The sequence below is a fragment of the Neophocaena asiaeorientalis genome, unplaced genomic scaffold (assembly GCF_003031525.2).
Source record: "Neophocaena asiaeorientalis asiaeorientalis breed wild unplaced genomic scaffold, Neophocaena_asiaeorientalis_V1.1 scaffold196, whole genome shotgun sequence".
NCBI lineage: Eukaryota > Metazoa > Chordata > Mammalia > Artiodactyla > Phocoenidae > Neophocaena > Neophocaena asiaeorientalis.
The window spans coordinates 2,314,917-2,326,377 of NW_020173929.1; the positions used below are offsets into that span (position 1 = coordinate 2,314,917).

At 45.4% G+C, this 11,461-nt stretch overlaps 1 protein-coding gene across 3 annotated transcripts in view; it reads right to left on the reverse strand.

Annotated features, from left to right (window-relative positions):
* The window catches only part of LMO2 (LIM domain only 2), a 21,960-nt gene extending 10,967 nt beyond the window's left edge, over positions 1 to 10,993 (reverse strand). Inside the window, exon 1 of one of the 3 annotated variants that reach the window (XM_024752612.1) lies at positions 10,936 to 10,993. Coding sequence is in view for 1 of the 3 variants with exons in the window: in XM_024752609.1 (XP_024608377.1) it covers positions 9,631 to 9,637 (7 nt within the window). In the remaining 2 variants the exon portion in view is untranslated. Of the gene's footprint in view, positions 1 to 580; positions 818 to 9,630; positions 9,653 to 10,935 lie in introns of those variants that run through there. The other 2 variants (XM_024752609.1, XM_024752610.1) reach the window with 2 other exon arrangements.
* Positions 10,994 to 11,461: the final 468 nt, after the last annotated feature.

Sequence of the window (11,461 nt, forward strand, 5' to 3'; positions counted from 1 at the left end):
CCGGCCGCCCCTCGCCCCTCGCCCCTTCGGCCCGGGTCGCGGCGCGCAGCTAGCCGCCGAGGGCAGGGAGGGGGCGGCGGCCTGGGGGCCGGGAGGGGACTGCGCGCCTCTCTCCCCCGGTTCCCTCCTCTCTCGGGAAGGTCTATTTTCGCTCAGCTTCCCTCTGTCTCTGGTTTCATTTCCTTTTTCCTGATCACGATTCAAATACAATAGAAGGAAATCACATTTAAAGAGACAGCTGCCCGGTACCCACCCCCCCTTCTTTTTTCTTTTTTTTTTTTTTAACGGGGCTCCTGGGGATTAGCGATACAAACAGCAGCAGCCGCGCCGCTGCCGCAGCAGCCGCCGCCGCAGCAGCCTCCGCAGCAGGACTGAGTTGGCGTCTTAAAGGGGCCAGCGTCGGGGACGGGGAGAGTCTCTCAGTGAACACCTCTCCTTGGAGAGGCGGCTGGGCTGCCTCTAAATCATTCTTTAGGGATGCCCCTCTTCGGCGTTGCCCTTTTGGTAAACTAAGATTGAAAGTAACCAGCGGGCCGCTCGAGGAAGAAAGAAAAGACAAGAATGCGAAATAAGCACATACAGAGATGCACGCGTTCCGAGTGGCGTTCGCGCCCGTTCGAGGTTCCAGGTCCGCGGACACGGAGCGCGGAGATGCCCCAGACAGCGCGGCTCTGCTGGCTGCGGACTTGTGACTGCGTCCGCGCTCCAGACAGGCGACGGGAACTGTGCGAGCAGAGGCCGCACGGGCTGGGTACGCCTGAGCAGTGCCAGGGGCTGCTAATCCCAGAGGGAGCGTGGTTGGGAGGGACCAAGCTGATCTCAGTCTCCTCTCCATCTGCTGGCGGCAGAATTCCCTCCCTCAGCATCTTTCAAAAATCGGACTCCTGCGGTTAAACTGGCCCCTGTAAAGTGCCAATAGTTCTCTGCACAGAGAAGAGTGCCTCTCCAATGAGGGAGAGACTATTTTGCCCTGGGTCAGGGAAAGCGAGAGAAGCCAGACTTGATTTTCGAGTTCAGGTTTCCCCTCCAACCTCAAGGGCAAATTCTAGGAAGAGGGAGGAATGCAGAAGGGGAGAGGAGGAGGCTAATAATCTGCTCTTGTGTAGAGCAAAACTTCACGTCCCTTGGGCCTCATCAGAATTCCTTGAAAATAACTGCATTCGGAAATTATTACTAAAGGCCTACTTGTGCATGACACCAGTCACAAGTCTTATAAAGAAGAAACTACCAAGTACTTTCAGGATCCATAGTTTTATATGAGCAGTCTGGATCATGGTCATGGATATTGTATTCCCATTTTAAAGATGGCACTGAAGGACCTGGATGAATTCACCCTGAAAGGTGGTGGCTGAAATCAGAAGTGCATCCCTGTAGGCATCGTTTTCCCTGTTCAGAGCTTATCCTCAGTAACTTCTCACACGTAAAACCAGAATTTACTATTGCTTGCATGCTCTTGTCCTTTCCTTACCGCCATGTCCAAAGCTTGGGTCCCTATGGGTATAATTAAAATCTCTCCCAATCTCCACCCCTCCGGTGTGTGTGTGTGTGTGTGTGTGTGTGTGTGTGTGTGAAAGGAAGCCTTAAGAGCAGCTTTGGGTCCAACTCAAGGCTTTCTTGAGTCTCTGAAAAGGCCTTCTCTGCTCCTTGTTTTTAATTTAAAAAGGGAAAATGCCTAGAATTTTTAGGTCAGCCTAAATTATGTGATAACCATGTAACCTACTACTCTACAATCGGAAATGAAAATAAACATATATATAGGCTGTGAGGAGCAGTTCACCTATTTACAACCAGTCAACGTGGTGATTAAATGCTAGGACTTGGGCATCCGACTGCCTGGATTTGATTTAAGCTCTTAGTTATAAGCTAGCGGGGCCTATCTAGGAAAGTTACTTAACCTCAGGAGGCAGTATTGGTAGTGGCTCTGGAGTCAGACAGCCTGCACAGCGACCCACCATTTCCCACCTGTGAACCTGGGCAAACAGCAGGAATTTAAATGCCCAAGATCCTCATCTGTCAATGGGGGTGCCAGGATCTATTGATTAGTTGTTGTGAGGATGAGTGATTGCATGCAGTGTGGCCCTTAGACATGTAATGAGCTGGGGGAAATACAGACATGAGATTACATACATGGATAGCATTTGGTGTGTATTAAGCTCTCATAAATGGTAGCTTCTGTGTTACAGCAGACTATCGTTGGGAGAATTTAAAAAGAGTTTGAAATTAAATTTAAAGGTGAGCTGGGGGTTAAAAATAAGAATTTTCTGCCCAAATTAAAATAACTGTCCCATTTTTTAAAAGCAAACAGAGGAGGGTCCCTTCACTTCACCTCCTTGTGCTCGTATACAAAACATATATGCATTTTCCACTTTAATGTTCACTGCCTTGGTGATTACATGATATGTTTGCATCTGCTTGCTTTTATTAAATCTGATAAGTTGCTTCCTACCTTGCTATATAGTTTTGCATGGGGCTTAAGTTAGTTGTTATATTAAATATATCCTTGGGTTCCGGAGGTAACCTCTAAACGGCCAACTTTGGGGGATGAAGTTTCCTTTTAATAATATGCTTCTGTTTTGACCCGAATGTGTAAAGAAAGAGCGATTACTGCCGATGACTTTGGGTCAGTTTCTTATCTCTCACCACTCTTTGGGGAGAACTTCCTTAGAGAAAGTGAATATTTGAAATGGTATCTTAAGATTTCAATTTCACACACAGTAGTTGTAAGAAATAACTGCCTACCGGTGGGATTTCATTTCTATTCAACAGGCAATTAAATTGCTCAAATTTAAGTTTAACATTTAGAATCGAGTCTCAAAATGTGTTTTCATTATGACTAATTTTAAAGCAATCATGACCTTATTGTATCCTTCCATAGCAACCTTATGCCTTATGCAGAAGAGGGACTCAGTAACTATGAGGCAATTTGAACATGTAAAATGGTTCTTGAGAGTTGGGGAAATCTATACTTGATCCCTATCCAGTGGGATTGTAATTTAATTCCTTTTGCCTTCCCCCAACTCCTTGCAGATCTTAAATACCCTAAAATTTAGAAAATTTCCAAGTTTTCCGTCCTGAATGTGAATGTCAGAGGAAGACTGAATGAGTTGGCATGATGAATCTGACCCTAGGTGGATTACTTTCTTCCTGTTGGCATTTTCTATTCTTTTTTTGCTTATTACATCTACAGTTGTTTTCTCCGGAAGAGCAGTTTAAGTGACTAAGGCTACATTTCTTTGTTAAAATGGACTTCCAATAGAAAGGAAAATGCAAATGTCATTGGGAAAATGTCAAGAATGACAATTTACCTCTTTTATTTTTTTCCAACCATTAGAAACCAACTTGTGTCATATACCTGTTAGTTGTGACATTCACATACAGGAACAAAAATAAAGGTTTATTTTATTATGGCTTCAGCTCCCATGCAAACGTCTTTAAACTACTCAATGATCACAAGTATCTGGCTCCCAAACACATTTCAGAACATTTCAGGGCATGTTGATGGGTATGTTTTCAGAATGTTAGACCTATTAGTGACCTTAGTGATAAATAAACCAGATTTCCTATACAGTAGAAAAGAGCTCCAAAAATCTAAAACAAAAATCTTTATCAACCGAGTTTAGGAGATGAGCATAGGTGTCAGAAGGCATAGCTCAGCTGTTTACTAGCTGTGTGACTTGGGGGAAGTTACTTCACCTCTCTGAACCTCAGTTTCTATATTTGTCAAATGGAGGCAATAGTAACACTCAGCAGGGCTGGGACTAGGGTGAGGCCATAGGGATGCCTGCTTACTTCACAGGAATTTTAAGAGGATTTAATAGGATAAAGTGTGTAAAAATGCTTTGTACACTGATGGTGCATAATATATGCTCAGAAATGATACCTGTTGTTCTTACCCTATCTTTCAGAAGTCATCACCACCGTATTAGGTAGCAACAATCTCCCAGCTAGTCAGGACATCTGGCAAAGAATGCTGCGACTGGGGTGCTCTAGAAAGAGCTGAAGTGTGCCTAAGACATCAGCAGGCTTCAGGCTTGGGGAGCCCCCATATTTCAACCGAAATGCAGGATTGTACCCATTTAGGTCCTGGGTAGGCTGCTGACAGCTTCACTGCTTCCCTACCACATTGCCTGTTTCAGCCACATCCCTGATTTTATTCATCTGCTTTTCCCCTTTCCAACAACTTCTAAATCACCTTTTACAACTAAGACAAGAGGCAAAATCAAGTGCTAAAGTAACTGTCCCCAAATGTCAGAGCTCCACAGCTAGGTCTTAGCAGAGTTAACCTCACACCATGTCCTAGTAGAAGGAGCCTCTGAAATGTGATTTCCCAGCTTGCTCCTTGGAGCAGTAGGGGTTCTGAAGTGCTTCCCTAGTGGGCTCCACCGCCCCTGCTCCAACTGTAGCAGCTCTGCACTTATTGACATGTTGCTCAGCCTCTCTGGACTTTAGCTTCTGCATCTGTAAAGTGGGCATATTCAGAGTACCTATCTCATGGAGCTGCTATAACAATTCTGTGAAAGAAACATATAAGGTGCTTGGAAAGGAGAGTGGCACATAGTAAGCTTCTGTGGAAGATTTTGCTTATACAGAGAGATTCCAACTTTAAAATATTTGAACAACCATTGGTGATTCAGAGCCCCTTTGATGGACAAGGCAAATGAGACATGGAGTCAACAGCTCCTTCTTCCACCTCTGCCCCCATCAAATCCTCCCCCACGTTCTCTCTTTGGGTACCAGACCTGAACTTATCTGCTGCTCTGTGTTCAACGGGGAGTCAGAGCTGGGTGAGCTAGCTGACTCACAGAGCTGTCCCGGGGCCCTTTGCTCACATGCTCCATTTCCTCTCTTTAGCTGCTCAGAGGCAGCCCCACCCGGCTGACACACCACAGTGCCTGGGACCCTGCAACAGCACATTTGAGATCCAAGCTCCTTTATGTGGCCTAGAAAGCTTTATACTATCTGGCCCCTACTACTGTTTTCCATCACAACCCCCTCACTCTCTCTGCTTAAACCACACTGACCTTTTCTCTATTCCTTAAAACAAACCAAGCCGACTCCTATTGGAGGGCTTTTGCACCTGCTCCTCCCTCTGTCTGAGATGCTCTTCCTCTAGATCATCCCATGGCTCCCATGTACTTCACTCAGGTTCAAATGTTTACCCTCATAAGAGCCTTTTAAAACCCCATTTCTCATCATTCTCCATCTCCTCATCCTGCTTTATTTTTCTTCCTAGTGTCATCATTACTTATACTTTACATATGTATTTGTAGTTTTTTATGGGTTTGGTTTTGGCTTTTCTTCCCAGCTAGAATGTAAACTCCATGAGAATAGAAATTCTTTATGACTTGTTTCCAGTTGTGTCCTCAGGACCTAGAATGTGCCTAGCACACAGTAGGTCCTCAATAACTATTCAATGAATGAATGTACAAATGGTAGCCTTCCCCTTTGGCCAAAGCATGCCTGCATTATGCTCTCTGGGTAAAAGTTAAGAAGGAACTTGAAGATCCCTTGTCTTCCTTGAGCATCGCTTTTGGGAGACGATAAGGACCCAGATGCAATTCAGATGCAGACCTAAGAGTTTGGTTTGGGAACGAGATCAAGCTCTTGGCTGCTAGGAACACGCAGATACAGGTGTTTTCAGGAAGCCACAAGGCCCCACTTTGAAGCTTGAGTCTCCACTGCAGGGCCCCCATACATACAAGGAGATGTGGCTACAGTGGACCAATGTGTAGGATGCAGTCAATTACATGGGTAAAGGCACAGGCTTTGGAGACAGACAGGCTTATGTTTGAGTCCTGGCTCTTTCAGCTACGTGATTTTAGGCAAATTATTTGACAGTCTGAGCCTCAGTTCCGTCACGCGTAGAATAGGGATAATTATATCTTCATCGCAGGGCGGGAGGAATAAAATGAGGCCGTGCATGTCAAATGCTTAGCACAGTGCTCAGTGGACGACAGCTATTATTAGAGTTCATTAAGCAAAGAGAAGCTCAGAGGAGGATAGTCGACCAGGGCGGGCCTTTCTTGACACAGAGGTGGATAACTGGAGTTCTGCCACAATGAGGGCTCAGCCCAAGCAGGTGGGGTAGCCTCCTTGCCTGGGGGACCCTTGCCTAATCTTACCTTCTCTGGCAACCCCCAACCCCCACGGGGCAGATGGGTTAGGCTTGCAGACACCTGGCCTAGCTTCATGATCAGGAAGGCGACATAAAGAGATGGTGTCAGGAGCCTGTCCTGGTCACTGGCTCTTCAGGGTTGGGGGAGTCTCTGGTCTGAGACACTGCACTCCAAACACACCTTCCATTGGAGGAGAGGCCAGGCTGCTTCCAGGGAAGTGGTGTTTTCTGGCACTCGTGTCTAGCTGAGGGCACTGAGCCTGGCAGGGGAAGAAGATTCTGGCCTTCCTGATGACACTTGACTTCCTAAGCTTAAACCTCAGCGGAAAGGAGTCTTGTGTGTGACGCTCCTAGAAATACCAATTGCTGAGGGAGGTAGCTTTCAGCCAAAACGAGGGAAAGAGCTGCTTGCTTCTTCCTGCCAGTTTTCTCTGCTTGCCTTCAGCTGCCCGTCATGTATCTGACTGCCAGACTAACCCATCTGGAATACTGTTTTCTTCACTGTTACTACCCTGCTCAAGAATTTGCAATGGCTCCCTGTTTCCTCTGATTATTGGCGAGTAGCTTAACCTCTTGGGACCTCGATGTTCTCATTTTATAGAGGAAAGAGGTTGACTGGAAGGTTAGAGCTGCAGCTCTATGTGTGATTCTGTCCTTCTAGCAAATCAAGACCAAAGTCCCCATGATTCCATTAAAGGTGCCTGTGATCCTGCCCACGCCATCAAATGAACTTCATATCCCAAAGCCCTAGAGCCTGAACCTTCCCACCAGGCAGGCTGCTCCTCTTTGACCTCAGACATCCTGCTCATGACCGTTTCTGCACACTGTCTTATTCTGTTCTTTGTATCTGGAATGTCTGTGCTTCAAAACTTTGGTGCTAGAAGAGCAGAGGGGTTAAGAATAGAGATAAACCTGGTTTCTAGGCTCCACTTTACAACTTACTATCTGGATAATTAATCTTAGGCAAATCTCTGTGCTTCAGTGCTTGCAGTGGTAAACTAGAGGCAATGATAAACATAGGGTAAGGAGGCATAGCTGAGATAATGTGTGCAGCAGGCAGAGCACAGAGCCTGGCACAGGGTGAGCGCTCGGTAAATGGCAGTCGTTACTGCAGATAGTACAAAAGCCTCCGACTCCTCTCTGCCTCTCCAAATCAACCTGGACCCCACTCAAGCCATATCTTTGCACTGAAGGTTTTTCTGTCCCCTGACCTCAACTCCTTCCAGCTCTTGGCTCTAGGGCCTGGTTAGGTGCTCGTTAGACTCTGCCTTGCAGTGCCATAATTTTATGTGTGCATACCATCTTGCCACCTTGTAAGTGACTTATGTTCTTAGAGAAGAGAGGCCATGATTTTCATTTTTACTAGTTCCCAGGGTATTGATATAAATTTGGAGATACTCAATAATTCCTTTTGAATTAAAGGCTTCAGATATCACATGCATGTTATCAATTTCCCAATTCTAGCTTCACACTGACATTCGTCAAGACCTGAGGGTCTCCCCAGAATCGGTATTGAGGATGGCCCCATGCATTGACAGTCATAAACTTCTTAAAAACCTGGCAACTCGAAACTATAAAGCTCTTAGAAGAAAATGTAGGGTAAAAACTACATGACATTGGATTTGGCAATGATTTCTTGACTATGACACTAAAAACACAGGCTACAAAATTAAAAACAGATACATTGGACTGCAATCAAAGTTAAAAACTTGTGTGCATCAAAGGTCAGTATCAAGAGATTAAAAAGGCAACCTATGGAATGGGAGAAAATATTTGCAAATTATATATCTGATAAAAGGTTAATATCCAGAATATTTAAAGAACTCCTGCAATTCAACAGCAAAACCCCCAAAAACCCAATTAAAAAGTAGGCAAGGACTTCCCTGGTGGCGCAGTGGTTAAGAATCCGCCTCCCAATGCAGGGGACACAGGTTCGAGCCCTGGTCCTGGAAGTTCCCACATGCTGCAGAGCAACTAAGCCCGTGCGCCACAACTACTGAGACTGCTCTCTAGAGCCCACAAGCCACCACTACTGAGATCGTGTGTCACAACTACTGAAGCCTGCATGCCTACAGCCCATGCTCTGCAACAAGAGAAGCCACTTCAATGAGAAACCTGCGCACCACAATGAAGAGTAGCCCCCACTCACCGCAACTAGAGAAAGCCCGCGTGCAGCAACAAAGACCCAACGCAGCCAAAATTAAATAAATTTTAAAAAAATACAAGGAAGAGAACTAAAAAATTGTTTTTATTTTAAAAAAGTAGGCAAAAGACTTGGAGTGATATTTCTCTAAAGAAGATATACAGGGGTTTCCCTGGTGGCACAGTGGTTAAGAATCCACCTGCCAATGCAGGGTACACAGGTTTGAGCCCTGGTCCTGGAAGTTCCCACATGCCGCAGAGCAACTAAGCCCGTGCGCCACAACTACTGAGACTGCACTCTAGAGCTCATGAGCCACAACTACTGAAGCCCACATGCCTAGAGCCTGTGCTCCACAGCAAGAGAAGCCACCGCAATGAGAGGCCCATGCACCGCAACAAAGAGTAGCCCCCGCTCACCGCAACTAGAGAAAACCCACACACAGCAACGAAGACCCAATGCAGCGAAAAATAAATTTAATTTAATTTAATTAAAAAAAAAGAGGATATACAGATGGCCAATAAGCATATAGAAAGATGTTCAACATCACTAATCACTAGAGAAATGCAAAACAAAACCACAGTGAAGCACCACTTCACACCCATTAGGACGGCTGTTATCCCCTAAACAGAAAATAACAGGTGTTGGCGAAGATGTGGGCAAATTGGAAATTCTGTGCTCTGCTGGTGGGAATATAAAATGGTGCATGCAAGTTCCACAAAAAATTAAAAATAGAATTACTATATGAGTCATCAGTTCTACTTCTGGGTATATACCCAATAAATAAATATGCATACAATGGAATATTATTCTGCCTTAAAAAAGAAGTCCTGTCACGTGCTACAATATGGATGAGACTTGAGGACATTATGCTAAGCGAAACAAGCCAGTCACAAAAGGACAAAGACTGTATGATTCCACTCATAGGAAGTACCTAGAGTAGTCAAATTCACAGAGACAGAGAGTAGAATGGGGGTTGCCAGGGGCTGGGGGGAGGGGGAAATTATTTTTTAATGGATATAGTGTTTCAGTTTGGGAAGAATAAAAAAAGTCCTGGGCTTCCCTGGTGGCGCAGTGGTTGGGAGGCCGCCTGCCAATGCGGGGGATGCAGGTTCGTGTCCTGGTCCGGGAGGGTCCCGCGTGCCGCGGAGCGGCTGAAGATGGATGGTGGGTGATAGTTGCACAACAATATAAATATGCTTAATGCCACTCAACTGTATACGGGGGAGTGGTTAAAATGGCCAGTGTTATGCCCATGTATATTTTTAACACACACACACACACACACACACACACACACAAAATCTAAAAGTTTTTAGATAAAATTTAAAGACATTTCCCTAGGTGCAGAGCTGTCCAAGGTGCAGAATTTTACCTTTCATTTCAGGGAGCTCACAACATTCTCAGGTTCATCCATGGACCAATTTGACAACCCCAATGTATGGTGAAGCCAGTCCCGTGAGCTCTGAGACATTCTTCAGGTCCCCAATGGCAATTCCTGCTCACTTATGCCCCCATCAGCAGCACTGATCCCTGACTTCTAGATGACCTTCTTTGCAGGAGCCCACTAGGCCCCAAGGACAGGGGAAAAGGGGGCAGCTTGTTATTAGTAAGTACAGCCACATCCTTAAAGGGACTCATGCTCTTATAGATTCCTATCTGCCCTGTCCTCTGAGAAGCCGAGGGTTAGAGTATAGCAGGTACAGGTTCCATTTGGGGTGGGGATGGCTGGAGTAGGGGGTCTCATGTAAGTAGAGCATCTTTAATGCTCCCTTGAGGCCACAGCCCCTCTCCAAAGGCCCCCAGGATGCTCGTGGGCCAGTTCAGCTCCTCCTATGGTATCAGGCTACAGTGCCTCCCATCCCATCGCATTGCAAAAAGCTGCCTTGGGTCGTAGCTTGCAAAGGAAGAGCTATTAAAACCTTTTCCATTTGTATTTCCTGCGTGGCCCTCCATCTGGAAATATCTTTTATCTGGCAACTTTTACAAAGCTGAATCTTGAAGGAGGTCCTGGCAGGTTTATGCTGGCCTCTCTATCACTCCAATAAGATATTTCCATCCTAACCTTCACCAGGGTCAAGGAATCATGACTTGGTCTTCAAAACAGGACTGGCATGGCAGCAATTCTTTCTGGCCCTGAGGCATCTTTTTAACCCTGAAAACGCCCACTTGGAGGGCAAGAGCGAAATCTAGAAGATTATTATACGCACTCTCTCTCAGCTCAAATGTTACTTCTGCAGGGAAGCCTCCAGCCTCTCATGACTAGATTAGGACCCATCATTATATGATCTCACTCCCAGGTTTTTTTAAGTTGTTTTTTTCCCTTTTTTTTCTTTTTACTTATTTATTTAAGTATAGTTGATTTACAATGCCGTGTTAGTTTCTGGTATATAGCAAAGTGATTCAGTTTTTTTTTTCAGATTCTTTTCCATTATAGGTTATTACAAGATATTGAATATAGTTCCCTATGCTATACAGTAGGACCTTGCTGTTTATCTACTCACTCCCAGTTTGGATCACAATTGGTAATTCTATGTTTTGTGGTTGTTAAGTTCTGTTGAGCTCCCCCAAAGACTGCAAGCTCCTTCTGCTTGGAATTGAATCCAAGAGCCTAGCCCAGCACTTAGTAAGTACCCAATACTTATTTATTGAAGGAATGAATGAATAAAACTCATCTTACCTGCCTCTCCACCAGTTACTTCAAGTCCAGGTTGAAAAATATCTTCTTTTCAGAACTGGTGTTACTGAAAGAAAAAGAGAAACTCTCTGGTAGGTAGCTAGAAGTAGAATGGGGGTGGGGAGGAAGAGTCCTTTATCTTCAGTTAGAGAAATGTTTCCACAGGTCCCTGATAAACTAGGGACAAATACCTCCAGGGCTCTGCGATAGCCTGAGTGTCCTCGATAGTGTAGCTGGGTGGTGCAGGCCGAGCTTTGGCATCAGGGCAAAGGGATGGATTCTAACGGTTTCTTCACTGGTTGAAAAGGCTGCTTCCTGCCCAACTTTTTTTTTCTTCCTTATGTACCAGCTCAGCTTACAACGTGAGGGAGCAGCCCCCTTCTCCAAATGAGTGGAAGCCAGTAGAGCAGGAGCGTGTTTATTGCTGCTGTTGGGCCCTTCAGTTGGATGGGCCGGCTGCTCTGAGAAGGCGAGTGTCCTGTTTGTGCCTTACGCTTTGCAAATCTCACATCCCTTTAGGTCTCAGAAA